At 40.8% G+C, this 19,776-nt stretch overlaps 1 protein-coding gene across 1 annotated transcript in view; it reads left to right on the top strand.

The window, feature by feature from the left end:
* Window positions 1-19,776, top strand: part of LOC137630581 (centrosomal protein of 164 kDa-like) — a 248,136-nt gene that overhangs the window by 143,314 nt on the left and 85,046 nt on the right. Inside the window, 1 exon segment of the mRNA XM_068362144.1 lies at window positions 16,117-16,217. Within this exon segment, the coding sequence (XP_068218245.1) occupies window positions 16,117-16,217 (101 nt within the window).

Genomic DNA, 19,776 nt, shown 5'->3' with positions numbered 1-19,776 from the left:
ACTTTCTAATGGGAAGACCTCATCGAAGATGTCTTCCTGAAAATAAGCCACAATTTTCTCTTCCATTTTGCAATGGAATTGTCAGGGCTGAAGGGCCAAATTTAAAGAACTTAAGCTCCTCATTTATGAGGATTTCTCCATAATTGTATGTCTATAGAAGAACAGGTTTGATAATAAAATTCCTTGTCCTTGCAAATATATTAGCTATAGTCTCATATATGTTCGTTGAGATGTTCCCAGATATCTTTGTCTATTTGTACGCTTCTACTGGCAGTGGTTGTACAAATAGATATGGATAGAAATTAAACAATTTGCTATCTTTACTTGCCTCCAAATGGTAACATTTTGAATGATAATTTGATAGAGGTGATTCAACAACTTTCTCAACCTTTTCTCTTACTGGGAGATTTGAGTGGTAGATATCCTTTATGGAGCGATGTTGTAGCAAACACAAGGGGTGATATTATATCATTAGTTGTTGAAAATGTAGAACTCCTTAATACAGGAGATGCCACACACTTTCTTGTCCAGACAGGTACCTTGTCATACATTGACCTTTCAATTGCAAGCCCTAACTGCTTTCTCGATTTCAATTGGAGAACATTAAATGATGGGCATACTAGTGATCATGTACCAATCATAAACACCAACAATAATCCACCTTTACGGAGATCACCACAATGGAAACTTGATAGATTTCAGAAGCTAAGTGAAATTGAAGGGAATGCAGAACAGTTTGAAAGTGTTTAGGATGCCATAGATTTACTGAATGGAACTTTCCTTACAGCAGGAGTCGATTCAATTCCCAAAACCACAGGGTTATTCAAATGGCGACCAGTTCCGCCGTGCAATGAAAGAAGACATCTTTGTTCCTTAGTCAACAGTAGAACACCACCATCTTCTGTATGGAGGAAAGTAAAAAAGATGGCAGGCAAATTTACCCTCAACCCACCACCAGTGTTGAAGGTGAATAGTTAGTATCTGACTGGAGCAATTGAGGTTAAGAATATCCTAGGCCGATCATTTCTCCAATGTATTATGCAAGTGTGAAGCAGCTCCTGTTCACCAGTATAGAAGCATTGAAGAACAGAAAAGGCTAGATTTTGCAACAGAAAAGGAGGAATCTTACAGTGCTCCTTGGACTTTTAAGAGAATTTGAATCCACACTTGTTACTTGCAATGATACAGCCCTTGGACCTGATGGAATTCCATATACAATAATTTATAATTAGACATGTACCTGTTAACACTAAATTATTTATTTTAAGCATTATTAACAGAACATGGCATGATCATAGTTATCCAAGCATTTGGGAACTAGCCATTATTTTACCCTTTTTAAAATCCAGTAAGAATAAGTTTTTAGCACCAGACTATCGACCAATTGCATTGACATCTTGTTTATGTAAGATCATGGAGATGGTCAATGAAATACTGATGTGATACCTGGAGAAGGTATTTTATCACCTATGCAGTGTGGATTTAGAAAAAATGCACTCAACGACTGATAAGAATCCTATTTGTGAAGCCTTTGCTTCCAAACATCATTATGTAACAGTCTTTTATTTTTACCTTGAAGAGGCATATGATACTGCATGAAAACATGGCATACTTTAAACACTTCATTAATTGGGATTGAAAGGAGAGCTACAATTTTTCATGCAAATAATTTATTTCACAGGTTTTTCAAGTTAGAGTGGGGAAAAGTTTGTAAGAGAGGAAATGTTATGAAGGAGGAGTTCCCCAGGGTAGTGTGCTAAAAGTAACCGTATTTGCATTAGCCATTAATGGGATATCCTCTGTCACTCCCCAAGATATTCTCTCAACACCATATATACGATCTCTCCATATCATTTGTTGGAACCAGAATGCCCATGGTTGAGAGAAAACTACAACTCTCAATTGAGAAAATTATTCAGTGGGTGGATATGAATGGATTCAAGTTTTCGACAAGCAAAACTACTATTGTCGATTTCTGTTGTATTCTGGGAGTACTGCACATCCTTACCCTGATATATACATTAACGGTTATTTGATCCCATGTGTAAGTGAAGCTAGATTTTTAGAATTGATATCTGATTGAAGGCTGACATGGGTTCCTCACTTAAAGCATTAAAAGTAAAATGTCTTGAAATTCTAAATCTTTTAAAAGTTTTGTCCCATACATCATGGTGGGGAGCAGACCGCAAAAATATTTTAAAGTTATACAAGGCCTTAATTTTTTCATAAATTAGTTATGGGTGTTGATACTCATCAGCCACCCAAAGTCAATTAAAGATTTTAGATTCTATACACCTTACTGGTACCAAGTTGGTCACAGGAGCCTTTAGAACTTCACCTATCCCAAGCATCATTGTTGACAGAAAATGACCTTTAGACCTTTACTGAAAGTCTTCTATTGTTCGGTATTGATTCAAGTTGCAGAAACTTCCTAATTCTTTAGCTTATCAGACTGCAAACTTGTATGGCATTGAAGATATTTTGAGTTGCACCCTCTAAGGTTTTCTGGTAAAACAATTAGTAAACTGTCTTGATATAGCTAGAACTAGGTTCTTCCATTTAAGATATCAACCCCTCCATGGAAACTACCAGAAATATCTTTCTGTAAATATATTATCGGTATGAAAAAGAATATGACTGACTTCAAAGCCAGATCTCTTTACTGAACATGTTGCATAACATAGGGAATCAACTCCATATGTATTGATGGCTCCAAATCTGATGCTGGCATTGAATTTGAAGTACTGTATATAGTAATGCTTTTAATTGTAGAAGTGCACTCCCCGTAGTATCTCTTATATTTACTGCCAAAGTATATGGCATACTAACCACTATTGAAAAAATATCATTAAAAGAGGAGAGCAATTTTACCATTTTTAGTGATGCAAGAAGTGTAATACAAGCTTTAGAATTTTTTGATTCCAGTAACCCTTTAGTTTTAAAGATTTTAGAGTGGCTCTTCATTATCTGGCTGAGAGGTAAAACAGTTTGATTTTGTTGGGTTTCTGGCACACATAGGTGTGTCTTGAAATGAGAAGGCAGATTTACTGGCAAAGAATGCTGCAGCTGATTTGCCACCAAGAAGGTATCCCATCCTCTATAATGATTTCTCACCTAGTATTAAGAATTTGTTATATAATAATTGGCAACACCATTTGGATACTTCAGATGGAGATAAGATGAGAGAAATAACGAATTTTATATCTCCTTGGAAGTATAACATGATGCCCTGAAAAGTAGGAGAATGTGTCGTCTCTGCATTGGTCACATTCTGTTGATACACGAGTTTCTGTTAACTGGACAACACCAGCCATATTGCAATGTCTGTTTGATATCCCTGACAGTGAGGCACATGTTGATTGAAGGCCCTACTTTTAGCACCTTAAGAAATAGATATCTGTTTGAGGCTCGAAGTGAGGATGGTAGGTTAATCCTTGTCAAGATTCTTGGACATGATGTGTCATACTATGCAAGTAGTATTTTTAAATATTTAACTTAGCCGGTGAATATATAATAGCTGCTGCTCCAGCGGCTCAACAGAAAAACACACAAAAACTCGCGAGCGATCGCTATGAAGGTTGCGGGTGTGCCCACCACCGCCAACTATCGGCCAGATACCGCATATGCATGTAAACAAGCTTCAATTCTTCTCTGTCGGCCTTAACGACAAGACGTATCAATACTCGCTGTATAACCTGGAGTTTTCTCAACATATTTGGTGAAGTACTTCATTTTGGTTTGAGCTTTCGCAGTGCAGGTGTTTTTCCTCAACTTAAACTCTTGAACTCTTTGTTGGACAGATTTAATTGTTGATGACTTGGATTGTTTTTTGGACTTTCTTTGACTAATTCAAAATGGCTGACGCTTCTCAAGCTCCTAGATTTCGTAAGTGTAATGATAGGGATTGCAATAGGCGTCTTCCAAAGGCCTCTCTCGACCCACATACTGTGTGTTCTAATTGTCGGGGTAAAACCTTAGAGGAGGAGTGGAAGTTAGCAAAAGAAAATTTTGTTGGGATTGCAAGTGATGTATGTGGCAAGAAGGTTGTTGGAGGCAGCATGAGGAAGGGCAGTGAATGGTGGAATGAAGGAGTGAAGGTAAAAGTGGAAGAGAAAAAGAGGGCTTTTGAAGAATGGCTGCAGAGTAATAGTATAGAGAAGTATGAAAAATATAGAGAGAAAAAGGTGGAAGTAAAGCGCAAGGTACGTGAGGCAAAGAGGGCAGCTGACCTGAGGTGGGGTCAGGGACTGGGTCAGTCATATGAAGAGAATAAGAAGAAGTTTTGGAAAGAAGTGAAGAGAGTAAGGAAGGCCGGCGCAAGAATTGAAGAGACAGTGAAAGATGGAAATGGAAGGTTGTTAAAAGGAGAGGAGGTAAGGAAAAGGTGGGCGGAATATTTTGAAAGTTTGCTGAATGTTGAGGATGATAGGGAGGCAGATATAATTGCGGTTCCAGGTGTTGAGGTGCCAGTGATGGGAGATGAGAATGAGAGAGAGATTACAATAGAGGAAGTGAGGAGAGCACTAGATGAAACGAGAGTAGGAAAAGCATCGGGTATGGATGGTGTGAAAGCTGAGATGTTGAAGGAAGGGGGTGTGACTGTACTTGAATGGTTGGTGAGATTGTTTAATGTGTGTTTTGTGTTGTCAATGGTACCAGTAGATTGGGTCTGTGCATGTATTGTACCACTATATAAGGGTAAGGGAGATGTGCATGAGTGTTGTAATTCAAGAGGTATTAGTTTGTTGAGTGTAGTTGGAAAAGTGTATGGTAGAATACTGATTAATAGGATTAAGGATAAAACAGAGAATGCAATCTTGGAAGTACAGGGTGGTTTTAGAAGAGGTAGGGGTTGTATGAATCAGATTTTTACAGTTAGGCAGATATGCGAGAAATATTTAGCAAAAGGTAAGGAGGTGTATGTTGCGTTTATGGATCTGGAGAAAGCATATGATAGAGTTGATAGGGAAGCAATGTGGAATGTGATGAGGTTATATGGAGTTGGTGGAAGGTTGTTGCAAGCAGTGAAAAGTTTCTACACAGGTAGTAAAGCATGTGTTAGAATAGGAAATGAGGTGAGCGATTGGTTTCCGGTGAGAGTGGGGCTGAGACAGGGATGTGTGATGTCGCCGTGGTTGTTTAACTTGTATGTTGATGGAGTGGTGAGAGAGGTGAATGCTAGAGTGTTTGGACGAGGATTAAAACTGGTAGGCGAGAATGATCATGAATGGGAGGTAAATCAGTTGTTGTTTGCGGATGATACTGTACTGGTAGCAGACACAGAAGAGAAGCTTGACCGACTAGTGACAGAATTTGGAAGGGTGTGTGAGAGAAGGAAGTTGAGAGTTAATGTGGGAAAGAGTAAGGTTATGAGATGTACGAGAAGGGAAGGTGGTGCAAGGTTGAATGTCATGTTGAATGGAGAGTTACTTGAGGAGGTGGATCAGTTTAAGTACTTGGGGTCTGTTGTTGCAGCAAATGGTGGAGTGGAAGCAGATGTACGTCAGAGAGTGAATGAAGGTTGCAAAGTGTTGGGGGCAGTTAAGGGAGTAGTAAAAAATAGAGGATTGGGCATGAATGTAAAGAGAGTTCTATATGAGAAAGTGATTGTACCAACTGTGATGTATGGATCGGAGTTGTGGGGAATGAAAGTGATGGAGAGACAGAAATTGAATGTGTTTGAGATGAAGTGTCTGAGGAGTATGGCTGGTGTATCTCGAGTAGATAGGGTTAGGAACGAAGTGGTGAGGGTGAGAACGGGTGTAAGAAATGAGTTAGCGGCTAGAGTGGATATGAATGTGTTGAGGTGGTTTGGCCATGTTGAGAGAATGGAAAATAGCTGTCTGCTAAAGAAGGTGATGAATGCAAGAGTTGATGGGAGAAGTACAAGAGGAAGGCCAAGGTTTGGGTGGATGGATGGTGTGAAGAAAGCTCTGGGTGATAGGAGGATAGATGTGAGAGAGGCAAGAGAGCGTGCTAGAAATAGGAATGAATGGCGAGCGATTGTGACGCAGTTCCGGTAGGCCCTGCTGCTTCCTCCGGTGCCTTAGATGACTGCGGAGGTAGCAGCAGTAGGGGACTCAGCAGTATGAAGCTTCATCTGTGGTGGAAATGTGGGAGGTTGGGCTGTGGCACCCTAGCAGTACCAGCTGAACTCGGTTGAGTCCCTGGTTAGGCTGGAGGAACGTAGAGAGTAGAGGTCCCCTTTTTGTTTTGTTTCTTGTTGTTGTCGGCTACCCCCCAAAATTGGGGGAAGTGCCTTTGGTATATGTATGTAAAACCTTTCAATTAGGAGATCGGTGTGAGGAATGCGTGGGCCTTTCGGAATTCGATTGGCTCGAATATAACAAATATTCTCGTAAGCTAGAGAGAGATAGGGTGAGGAGGAGTTCCTCTAGATCAGTAGATTTTTCCTCTCCCCATGCCCCTGAACCTAATCCTTCCCCTGTAGTGGTTGTGCCTGAACCCCCTACTGGCACTCAGGAACCATCAATGCGAGACATGTTACGTGCCATTCATGCCTTGGGTGAAAGAGTTGAGTCGTTAGCTACAGATCGTAATCAACTCATGGCTGACGTTAAAGAGCTAAAGTGTCAGAGTGCCACAGCGGAAAATCGTGGGAAAGTGATTAGTGCGCAAAGTGTTTTCAGTGTTGCGACCGAGGGTTCGTCTGTTCGTGCCTGTCGTTCGCCTAGTCCGAGACCTCTTGCAAGCTCCCAAGCCCAGGGGAGAAGTAATGTCGTACGACTTATGGGTTCGAGAGGCCTCGATCAGCGAACAGACGTTCCCTCTATGGTAACAGGTGTGTCTCATCAAGATCGCCCCTACCATAAGACGAGAGAGACCATTTTCTCCTCGTCATCCGAAGGCTTTTCGCATAAGAAACCGTGGAGCAAGGTTTCTAGGCCCCTTAAGCGAAAGTCGGTCCCTTCAGGACAGGTCCAGCGTCCTGGTTGTAGCCATTGGGACAGCTCTGACCCTTTGCAGTCATCGGAAGACTGCTCGCCGCCTAAGCAGCAACGTTACACAGGCTCAGAGAGTCTTGGTGTAGGCAAGGTTGTGCAGTCTCAGACGTTAACCCCGTCTTTTACCGCACCCATTCCCGTTGATCATAAATGGGTTGTACTGCAGGACATGCAGATCAAGCTCGCCTCCCTTATGGAAGACTATTCTGACGAAAAGGTTCACGATGATCCTCGCCGCTTAGCTAATCGAGATCCTGGCCTTCAGCCGCCAAAACAAGCCTTTGCTCGTCCTGTTGACGTTGGCGTTACTAAGTCACGTCAATCACGCTTTGTAGAGCCTCACTCGATGCAGTCACGTGTTGACTTTCAGCCGCATATGGACGTTCAGCCACTTCCTAATGCTCTTGTTGACGTTCAGGACGTTCGCCAACCAGCGGAGTTGACTTTTTTTGACGCTGAGCGTCAACCACCGCAGTCTAGAGTTGTTTTGACTGCTCAGTCTAGGCAGTCAAAACAGTCTCGAGTTGACGTCGAGCGTCCTCCCGCTCCTGTTGTTGTTGACAGTCAGGCTGTTAAGCAGTTACATGACGTAGCGTCCTGGACTGCTACTAATGCACCAGTGCGTGTGGACTCTGCGTGTCAAGCATTGCCAACCCCTTTGCTTGTTACTCAGCAGTTGTCGGATGAAGATCCTTCAGATGAGGACGTTGCTGACCCTCATCATGATGATCATCCTTAGGATGTAGACGAACCTAGAACGGTTCCTCCTTCAATGGACTTTAAGAAAGTCATGTTAATTTTCAAGGAGCTTTTTCCCGATCACTTTGTCACTGTTGCTCCTCGTTTGCCACCGTCTGAGTTTGCTCTAGGCTTACCTGCTAACATGCCAGCCTTTACTAAGCTAGTGCTCTCTCGCTCTTCCAAGAAAGCTTTACGACTTTTAGGCGACTGGTTGGATACCAGGAGGAGTTTGAGGAAGACGGCCTTTGCCTTCCCTCCGTCAAAGCTCTCGTCTAGATCGAGCGTCTGGTATGCCACGGGAGAAGTTCTCGGCTTGGGAGTCCCTGCCTCTGCCCAGGGTGACTTCTCAAGCCTCGTAGACTCTCCCCGCCGCCTAGCCATGAGATGAGACGCTCGAAGATTAGTTGGTCCTCCTCGGACCTTGACCATCTGCTGAAAGGTGTATACAGGGCCTTTGAAGTTTTCAACTTCCTTGACTGGTCATTGGGAGCTTTAAGTAGGAAAATCTCATCGGCTGATAGAGATGTTTCCTTACTGATAATGTCATGTATGAATAAAGCCATCCGCGATGGTTCCAATGAGCTCGCCTCCTCTTTTACGTCGGGAGTCTTAAAGAAGCGAGAGTCCCTTTGCTCTTTTCTTTCAGCAGGAGTTACTCCCTGTCAGAGATCAGAACTGCTCTTTGCTCCCTTATCAAAGTTTTTGTTTCCGCAACAATTGGTTAAGGACATAGCTTCTTCGCTTGTGCAGAAGGACACCCATGACTTGATGGCGTCCTCTGCTCGCAAGGGGACTCCTTCTACATCCTTTGCTGTAAGACCCAGGATTGACACTCCGGCATCCAGATTTATCCCGCCCTTTCGTGGCAGAGCTCCCAGCAGGGGAAGTACTCGTGCCGAGGGAAAGAGAGGAAAGAAGAGAGGAGCCAAGTCCTCACGTGGCAGAGTCTGACTGCCCACAGCTTCAGACAGCAGTAGGAGCCAGATTGAAGAACTTCTGGCAAGCCTGGGAGAAGAGGGGCGCAGACCAACAGTCTGTTCGGTTGCTCAGAGAGGGGTACAAAATTCCGTTTGTACGCAAACCTCCTCTAGCGACAACCCCCATCGACCTCTCTCCCAGGTACCGGGAGGAGTCAAAGAGACAAGCCCTAAACCTAGAAGTGTCTCTGTTGCTAGAGAAGGGAGCGGTGGTGAAAGTCTCGGACCTTCAATCACCGGGGTTTTACAACCGTCTCTTCCTAGTCCCAAAGAAGACAGGAGGTTGGAGACCGGTGCTAGACGTCAGTGCGCTCAACGTCTTTGTTACGAAAACAAAGTTCACTATGGAGACCACGAAGTCAGTCTTAGCAGCGGTCAGAAAGGGAGACTGGATGGTCTCTCTCGACCTACGAGATGCGTACTTCCACATTCCTATACACCCAGATTCCCAACCGTTTCTGAGGTTTGTTTTCAGGAATGTGGTATACCAGTTTCGGGCCCTTTGCTTTGGCCTAAGTCCTGCTCCTCTCGTGTTTACAAGGCTTATGAGGAATGTGGCAAAATTCCTCCATTTATCGGGAATCCGAGCCTCCCTGTACTTGGACGACTGGCTTCTCAGAGCTTCGTCCAGTCATCGCTGTCTGCAGGATCTTCATTGGACATTGGATCTGACCAAGGAATTGGGACTTTTGGTCAACCTAGAAAAGTCCCAGCTGATTCCATCCCAAACTATACTGTATTTAGGGATGGAGATTCGCAGTCCAGTTTTTCGGGCTTTTCCGTCTGCCACCCGAATAGATCAAGCCCTGCTCAAAGTCCAACTAATGTTGAAGAAAGAACGGTGCTCAGTCAGGAATTGGATGAGTCTAGTAGGAACTCTATCATCCCTGGAGCAGTTTGTCTCGCTAGGAAGACTACACCTTCGACCTCTCCAGTTCCATCTAGCCTTTCACTGGAACAAGGGCAAGACGTTAGAGACGGTCTCAATCCCGGTCTCCGAACCAGTAAAGGCATGCCTGAAATGGTGGAACAACAATATCAGTCTGAGAGAGGGACTTTTCCTAGCAATTCAGAACCCAAACCACGTACTATTTTCAGACGCGTCGGATTTGGGTTGGGGTGCGACCCTGGACGGTCGGGAATGCTCAGGTCTGTGGACCTCAAGTCAGAGGAGCATGCACATCAACGGCAAGGAGCTTTTGGCAGTCCACTTGGCCTTGATGAAATTCAAAAGTCTCCTTCGAAACAAAGTGATAGAGATCAACTCCGACAATACCACAGCCTTGGCGTACATCTCCAAGCAAGGAGGCACACACTCCCTCTCGCTGTACGAGATCGCAAGGGACCTGCTCATTTGGTCAAGAGATCGAGGCATCTCCCTGTTAACGAGGTTTATCCAGGGCGACTTGAACGTCTTAGCAGATTGCCTCAGTCGGAGGGGTCAGGTAATTCCTACGGAATGGACCCTCCACAAGGACGTGTGCAAGAGGCTTTGGGCGACTTGGGGTCAACCCACCATAGACCTCTTTGCCACCTCGATGACCAAGAGACTTCTAATCTATTGCTCTCCAGTCCCAGACCCAGCAGCAATTCACATAGACGCATTTCTCCTAGATTGGTCTCATCTGGACTTATATGCATTCCCACCATTCAAGATTGTCAACAAGGTACTGCAAAAGTTCGCCTCTCACGAAGGGACAAGGTTGACGTTGGTTGCTCCCCTCTGGCCCGCGAGAGAGTGGTTCACCGAGGTACTTCGATGGCTGGTAGACTTTCCAAGAAGTCTTCCTCTAAGGGTAGATCTGTTACGTCAGCCCCACGTAAAGAATGTCCATCAAAACCTCCCCGCTCTTCGTCTGACTGCCTTCAGACTATCGAAAGACACTCAAGAGCTCGAGGCTTTTCGAAGGAGGCAGCCAGTGCGATTGCAAGAGCGAGGAGAGCTTCTACCATTAGAGTATACCAGTCGAAGTGGGAAGTCTTTCGAGACTGGTGCAAGTCAGCATCTGTATCCTCGTCCAGTACCTCTGTAGCCCAAATCGCTGATTTTCTTTTACATCTGAGAAAGGTTCGCTCCCTTTCAGCTCCCACGATTAAGGACTACAGGAGCATATTGGCTTCGGTCTTTCGGCATAGAGGTTTAGATCTTTCCAACTATAAAGATCTCCAAGATCTCCTTAAGTCTTTCGAGACCTCTAAGGAACGTCGTTTGGCAACTCCTGGATGGAACTTAGACGTGGTCCTAAGGTTCCTCATGTCAGACAGGTTTGAGCCATTACATTCAGCCTCCCTGAAGGATCTCACCCTCAAGACACTTTTCCTAGTGTGCTTGGCTTCGGCTAAAAGAGTCAGTGAACTTCATGCCTTCAGTAAGAACATCGGCTTTTCTACAGAAAAAGCCACTTGTTCACTTCAACTTGGTTTCCTGGCCAAAAATGAACTGCCTTCTCGTCCTTGGCCTAAATCTTTTGATATTCCTTGCTTATCAAAGATCGTAGGCAACGAACTGGAAAGAGTATTATGTCCTGTTAGAGCTCTTAAGTTCTATTTAGCTCGTACTAAGTCATTACGAGGTAAATCTGAGGCATTATGGTGCTCAGTTAAGAAACCATCATTGCCTATGTCAAAGAATGCTTTGTCATATTTTATCAGATTTTTAATACGAGAAGCTCATTCTCACTTTAATGAGAAAGACCGATGTTTGCTTAAGGTTAAGACGCACGAAGTTAGAGCTATAGCAACCTCCGTGGCCTTCAAGCAAAATAGATCTCTGCAAAGTATTATGGACGCGACTTTTTGGAGAAGCAAGTCAGTGTTCGCGTCATTTTACTTAAAAGATGTCCAGACTCTTTACGAGGACTGCTACACACTGGGTCCATTCGTTGCAGCGAGTGCAGTAGTGGGTGAGGGTTCTACCACTACACTTCCCTAATTCCAATATCCTTTTTAATCTGTCTCTTGAAATGTTTTTAATATTGTTTTTTTGGGTTGTACGGAAAGCTAAGAAGCCTTTCGCATCCTGGTTGATTTGGCGGGTGGTCAAAGTCATTTCTTGAGAGCGCCCAGATTAGGGGTTTGATGAGGTCCTGTTTGTATGGGTTGCAGCCCTTGATACTTCAGCTCCTGGGAGTCTTTCAGCATCCTAAGAGGATCGCTGGGCTTTGTGAGGAAGACAGACTTACAAGGCAGAGTAATCGTCTAAGTCAACTTCCTTACCAGGTACCTATATATTTGAGTTTTGTTATATTATAACTGTCAAAAACTCTAAGCATATACACTGTAAACTTAATTAACTCTGGTCTCTACCCACCACCTTGGGTGTGAATCAGCTATTATATATTCACCGGCTAAGTTAAATATTTAAAAATTATATTTTAATTATAAAATAAATTTTTGAATATACTTACCCGGTGAATATATAAATTAAAGGCCCTCCCTTCCTCCCCAATAGAGACGCAGCGGGACGAGAAGAATTGAGGCTTGTTTACATGCATTTGCGGTATCTGACCGATAGTTGGCGCTGGTGGGCACACCCGCAACCTTCATAGCGATCGCTCGCGAGTTTTTGTGTGTTTTTTTGTCGAGCCGCTGAGCAGCAGCTATTATATATTCACCGGGTAAGTATATTCAAAAATTTATTTTATAATTAAAGTATCATTTTTCAGTTTTATTTCATAAGTTGGTCTTCTGATAGCTATTTAAGTTTTATAAGGATATCTTTGCTGTTATTGTTCTGAATTGAATTTCCTTGTAATCTGTATTTACAACAAATGATATCTGCGTCAGTGACCTTCAATGTCAGGATGCCAAAAAACTCAAAATTAATTAGTCAATCATCTTGAAAAGAGGCTTGTTCTGATGTTATCTGATCATTTTATGGTTTTAAATTGAATACAGTATTATCTTATTCCATATCTTTATTAAATTATATTGGCATCAATGACATTTGATGTCAGGATGCCAGAGAACTCTAAATTAATCAATCAATCAAAAGAAGACCCAGCGAAAACTAGGCTAGTTTATTACAGTGGAAGATGATGATGATAATGTCACTCCAGCTATTAATGAGGTTTTTGTGTTAATGTGAATTTAACTCATAAGCTGTTTACCTCTTTTGCATCATTTGCTAAATCTAAGAAGTCCAGTCAGTTTTCATACAAAGGCATTGGTTCTAGTTTGCATAGCCTAACTCATTAAATTTTGCCAAGTGGTTCTAGTAAACCAGTCAATATGGGTTCTGATTGTGCACAGCACATATGTAGTCAATCACCTTTCTACGAGCCTCACACTCTTGAATTACTTCAGGTCCTTCTATTGTAAAATCTTCACATTTCCATAATTTGGTCTGTTATATACAACCACTAGGTTCTGAGATAGAAGACCAAGCTGTTAACCTGGATCCTAATATGCTGCCACTTGCCGGAGTAAGCACTCATGAGCTTCCTCTTTATACCTGTATTAATAACTGGGATGGTTCATGTGAAGCAGGAGAGACCAATGTTAGATAAATCTTTTTAAGTTTTTGCAGGAGCTAATCAGTTGCATCATGTTTCAGATAGCAGTGAGCATTGGTTTAATATAGGCTTGGCCACTAATACATCTCATATTTTCATAAATGGTGTTAATGTAGGTGCTACTATCTTAGCTACCAAAACAAGTCCCTTGCCTAGTGCAGGCAGAATTACCATTCTAAGTAAACAAAAGGGCAAGCATGTAATTTTCTTTTGAGAGGATTCTCCAAGATGAAGATGAGGATAATGTATAGGAAGAGCTTGACTGATTAGGATAATGCCTAGGAATAGCTAACTCTAATGATATATCTCCTTTTTGATCTTTAGGTAAACTTATTTCTGATATGTATCCAGATAAACTGCTCAAGGTAAGTTATCATCATCTCATCCTCCTATGCTTATTGACGCAAAAGGGTTCAGTTAGATTTCACCAGTCGTCTCTATCTTGAGCTTTTAATTCAATACTTCTGTATTCATCATCTACTTCACGCTTCATAGTTCTCACCATATATGCCTGGGTCTTCCAACTCTTCTAGTGCCTTGTGGAGCCCAGTTGAAGGTTTGATGAACTAGTTTCTCTTGGGTGGTGCAAAGAGCATGCCCAAACTATTTCCATCTACCCCTCACCAGAATCTCATCCACATATGGCACTCGAGTAATCTCTCTTATAGTTTCATTTAATTGCAATACTTAATGTGGGAGTAGGAGTCTCCTGAAGCTCAGACATCTTCACTAAACACAAAATAAAGGTTCAGAACACAAGAACGTGTGTTGATATCACGGTGCTATAGAAGGAATGATGGGAGAAGTGTGGGTAGTGGTAGTGGTGGGGGGGGGGCAGTAGCCGTAGTAGCAGGCAGTAGTCGGATGTAGAACGGCACCTCGTAGTAATGGGGGATGTTGAGGAAGGAGAGGACTAATTGGTAAGGGACCTCTGATAGTGGTTTTAACCCTTTTACCCCCAAAGAACGTACTGGTACGTTTCACAGAAGCCATCCCTTTAGCCCCATGGACGTACCGGTACGTCCTTGCAAAAAAAATGCTATAAAAATTAGTTTTTCATATTTTTTGATAAATTTTTGAGAAAATTCAGGCATTTTCCAAGAGAATGAGACCAACCTGACCTCTCTATGACAAAAATTAAGGCTGTTAGAGCAATTTGAAAAAAATATACTGCAAAATGTGCTGGGAAAAAAATAACCCCTTGGGGGTTAAGGGTTGGAAATTTCCAAATACCCCGGGGGTAAAAGGGTTAACACGCCCCTGTCACTATACCGACCCCCTATAAGGGTGAGCAAGCTGGATGTATTCCTGGCATTCCATACAACTTTTTTCTCTGGTATATTTAGCAGTATTTATACCTTAGAAATGGTGCTATAAGGAGCATTTCACGGAGCGAAACAGGTACCTCGCCCAGAAATAGATTTTTCCTTCGTCAAAATCCCTTCATTGTCATACCATGACTCACATCTATACAGTAACACAGATCTCACTAAACTACATCTTACTAACTAAGTTATAACACTGCTTAATATTCTAAGTTGTCTATCACTGCCTCCTAAGTTTTAATAAGTTTTCAGACATATTTGATAAGGGATTATCTCAAGTGTAAAGAAAAACTACAAATTCATCTTCCTTTTTAATGATGAAACCTTTTCTCCCATAAAATTGTTCTGTGATTTATAAAACAAATTAGTTCCCTAACCTTGTTATAGATTCAGATCTAGTTGATTTGTTTGAACCCACCATTAGTGTAAACAAAAGAAAATCTTTGAATGCAGGATTTCTTTGTGCTACTTGACTAAAGAAATGCTGATTGCTGGTAATAAAGTGGGGAATATACTCAAAATTTTCTCCTTCGTAGAATCTGTAATCGGTGTTATTTCAATTCCTATAGAAGAGAAGTTTGCAGGTCATCAGGATCTTAATATTATTTTGATTATCTAACTTGTTTCGATAAAGATATTTCCGATAGGTCTTCCAGACCTGTAGCAGACTTTGTGAATTTTGTTGTTTTATATTAGATAAAGATAAAATCGATAATGTTGTAACTAAAGTGGACTCCAGGATGCAAAGTGACCATTTGAGGTTGCTTTTTCGAAAAACATGTGTTTTTCCCTATCGTCTGTAGCAACTACTTTCGTAGAATCCTTATCTAAAGGAGTCATTTCGTAAATGTGGTTGACCATCAGGTTTTTGGTCTAACAAGTGTTCCGGCCAAAATGTCAAAGGGATACGTTGAACTTATAGGAGAACACTATGATGGTCTTCCCCAACAGATACTTTTAGGAAGAAGGCTGTCCCACTTTTATCAGGTCTAGGAATGTCTTCATCTTGAGCTATGGGTGCTGTCCATGATCTGAGAGGGCTATCAAATTCCTCTGTTCTCTGAGAGCTTTTCAACATCATCTTAATTGGAATAGGCATAGGGTATTTGATCTAGACACAATTTTAATTCAAGTGATGCAGTACCAACTTCAACTACTGCTTTTGTGGAACGATCCTTGTTGGTTATCCCAGGGACTGTCCATAGTACTTGACTAAGAAGTGAATCTCAAGTGCTAAGTAAGTCTATTTTAGGGCTTTACATTTCCTGTGTCTTTTTATAAAGCAAACATTTGTATTAAACCAAGTTCTGCGGAGAAAAGCAATGTGAACATCCAGTGAGTATAGAAATAATAAATATTACTAAAATTCAATTTTTTCTTTGAAACCTCAAAGCTCCATGACATTCTGAATTGATGTGTATTAGATTTGGAATTTGAGTGTTTCTGACTTTTATTTTAATGTGTATTTTTAGCCACAAGTGACTAGCATTTTGCATTTTCAGTTTGATTTAATTCTAAAAATAACATTTAAAATTTTGCATTTTTTAAAACCTTCACTTGCAATGTACTAAGATTTGTCTAAACACTTTTACAGGAAATGCAAGATTTACAAGCAGAGCTGAAATCTTTGTATGACAAAGAAAAAGAAGATACACAAAGTGAATTGCAATCTGCACAAAAAGCAGCCATAACAAGGTATAGTATTATATCAATTCAATTTTATTTTTCAACACTGGATTGAATGTTATTGATACCAGTTAAAGAAGTGTTAGTAATGATGTCCAATGCATGAAGCTTAATGTATTTTTTATACTGTATTTGAATAAAGTGGGGAGTTTCATAATCCATTTCTAGATCATATTATTTCAATAAAACATTCTTGAAATTCATGCACTGTACTGTACTACTTACAGTCGTCTCACTCTTTTTGCGAAGGTTATGTTCCAGGACCCACTTCCCCCACAAAATATAGAGGAAACCTGTTTTTTGCTATTTACGTGTATGTTAAGCCTCTATAAACTCTCCCCATAGTGTTATAAACTTTTAAAACTTTTCCACACTCTTATAACACTTTGTTACACTTCTATAAACATTTCAGTTACACATGATTTTGTTGCACATAATTCCACTGCTGTATACAGTACAGTACACATGAGGTAGGGCAAACCTACCTTGTGGGTATGGGTATGGGACTAGAATACATTGTCCTAAACACATTCACTATTTTATGCGTATTTTAAGGTTGCGGGACAAGGAGAATTTCTCTAAAATGTTACTACATAATTCAAGGTTCTGGGATGTAAAACATTTCTCTGAAATTATATCACTATATCAGTTACCTAGTCAAGACTCTCCTCCAATCACAATAAGCTTAGTGTTACCCTGTAAATCCATTATTTTTTTCAGGTTCAAAGTTGAAACCAAATTCCTGTCTTCTTGACATCACTTGTCAATGGTGAGAAGGGGTTATATATATATATATATATATATATATATATATATATATATATATATATATATATATATATATATATATATATATATATATATATATATATATGTATGTATGTATGTATGTATATATATATATATATATATATATATATATATATATATATATATATGTATGTATGTATGTATGTATATATATATATATATATATATATATATATATATATATATATATATATATATATATATATATATATATATATATATATATATATATACTGTATATATATATATATATATATATATATATATATATATATATATATATATATATATATATATATATATATACAGTATATATATATAACGGATTTTGAGCGAAGCGAAAAATCTATTTTTGGGTGAGATAGCCATGACGTCCTGATGGAAGGTTCCTTCAGTAGCTTCCTAGGGTATATTTAATTATAGTGGATATTCCCAGAGAATTAAACTAAAGGTTATCACGGGATTCTAACTTCTGGTGCGAGTACCCTAAAGGTTTCCCTCAAGGATATCGTATATCAACAGGGGACGCATGTATTAACACGCTACATAGCTATCTGCACCCCATACAGTATAGAGTTAACACTTCGATATGGAAAGGTGGCTGAGTAACTGAGGAGCCGTTCCAAAGTTACTCTCGTCCGTGGCTACTTTTGGTACTCGAGACGTAAACAAACGGGCGCCATTGGTAAATGACGTCACGTCCGTCCTCATCCTTTCGCCTGTAGCTTCTACGCTAAGTCGGATTTTTCCCAAGTGATTTCCTTATCTGCTTACATCGCCGTAATGTCGTAGCCTTCAGCCTCGCCTTCTTCTGGAAAGTTGAGTACCAGGTCCCAGTATTGTTTAAATAAGCTCTGGCCGTAAAGTAACTTCTACTTTTCGTAAAATATTGTGTTTTGTGGCAGAGCTGTGTATATAATTATTATTATTATTATTATTATTATTGTTATTATTATTATTATTATTATTATTATTATTATTATTATTATTACTTGCTAAACTACAACCCTAGTTGGAAAAGTAGGATGCTCTAAGCCCAGAGGCTCTAACAGGGAAAATAGCCCAGTGAAGAAATGAAACTAGGAAAAATAAAATATTTTGAAAACAGTAACAAAATTCAAATACCTCCTGTATAAAATCTAAAAACTAACAAAACAAGAGAAATAAGATAGAATAGTGTTCCCGTGTGTACCCTCAAGCAAGAGAACTCTAACCCAAGACCATGGTACTGAGGCTATGGCACCACCCAAGACTAGAGAACAGTGGTTTGATTTTGGAGTGTCCTTCTCCTAGAAGAGCTGCTTACCATAGCTAAAGAGTCTCTTCTACCCTTACCTAGAGGAAAGTGGCCACGGAAAAATGATAGTGCAGTAATCCCTTGGGTGAAGAAAAATTGTTTGGTAATCTCAGTGTTGTCAGGTGTATGTGGTAATCTCAGTGTTGTCAGGTGTATGAGGACAGAGGAGAATATGTAAAGAATAGGCCAGACTATACGGTGGTGTATGTGTAAGCGAAGGGAAAATGAACCGTAACCCGAGAGAAGAATCCAATGTAGTACTGTCTGGCCAGTCAAAGGACCCCATAACTCCTTAGCAGAAGTATCTCAACTGGTGGCTGGTGCCCTGGCTAACCTACTTCCTACTGTATATATTGCCACTGGTAATTTTAGGTAGGGCGAGGAGGCGAGGAAGAAAAAGGAACTAAAGAGGGTGTTAGAGAGACAGTAGTAATACTGTACTGAAAAGGCCGTGACTTTGTTTAGAGTGGACAACACTTTGCCAGAGCGATGCCCACACACTCTGGTTCCACACCTTTCCCCTGCAGCACAAAGGTGTGACGTGCAAGACTATGATGCGGAGATATATATACAGTGATACCTCTGGATACGAAAGTTTCTGCTTACGAAAAATTCAGGATACGAAAAGCGATACAAAGATTTTTATGCCCCAGCATACGAAAAAATTTTCAGGATACGAAAAGCTTACGAGATCCCAACTCGTCGCCGAGAGTACAGTACCTTTTTTTTCAGGGTATCAACCCTTAATTTAGGTTTACAGGTAACAATACACCTTCACTGATCCAAATGCTTTACATATAGTACCGTAACTTTTATACAGTAGTAAAGAAAACGGACAGTTTTCTTAGGGCTTGGAGGGGATAACTAGGCTATAACTACATTTCTGGGCTCGAACCTGTGCCGCCCAGTGAATAAGCTCCATTTAAGCACTTATTCTTAGGTAATTTACTGCTAAATATACCAGAGAAAAAATGTAAAGGAGTGCTAGGTTAACTAGCTCGCTCACCTATTGGTGTCGGTATAAAATTGGGCGTATAATCCAGAGGTCCCGCACTATTTAGATTAATCCACGACAGAGAACCCCAATAGAGGAGAGCCGTTCAACCTCACTCGGTACTACTACAATGCATCCGCTCAGAACCCAACTCCGTTTAGCACGACTTGTGCAGTAACCCGCATTTTTCTAGTGCTCTCGATTTTTGGATATTTTCTAGTGAATTATGGCTTCTTCGTCGGTTTCCCAGGAGACACCGTCTAAGTTAAGTACCAAGCTGGGTTTTACTGTGTTTTGAGCAACCTAGATCGTTTAATATTTATATTATAGGAGTTTATTCTCTTCGTTCATACCGATCTTGCTTGATTTCACTACAGTTGGTACTCCTGTTTTTGAGAGCTTTTAATTTTCACTTGCGGTGTTATTATGTGTATTATTTTTATTATCAAATATTATTTGTTATTGTG

This window comes from Palaemon carinicauda, chromosome 38 (genome assembly GCF_036898095.1).
Source record: "Palaemon carinicauda isolate YSFRI2023 chromosome 38, ASM3689809v2, whole genome shotgun sequence".
In the NCBI taxonomy this organism is placed as follows: Eukaryota; Metazoa; Arthropoda; class Malacostraca; order Decapoda; family Palaemonidae; genus Palaemon; species Palaemon carinicauda.
Note: the sequence above shows the minus strand (reverse complement) of the source record. Positions and strands in the feature narration are given on the sequence as shown.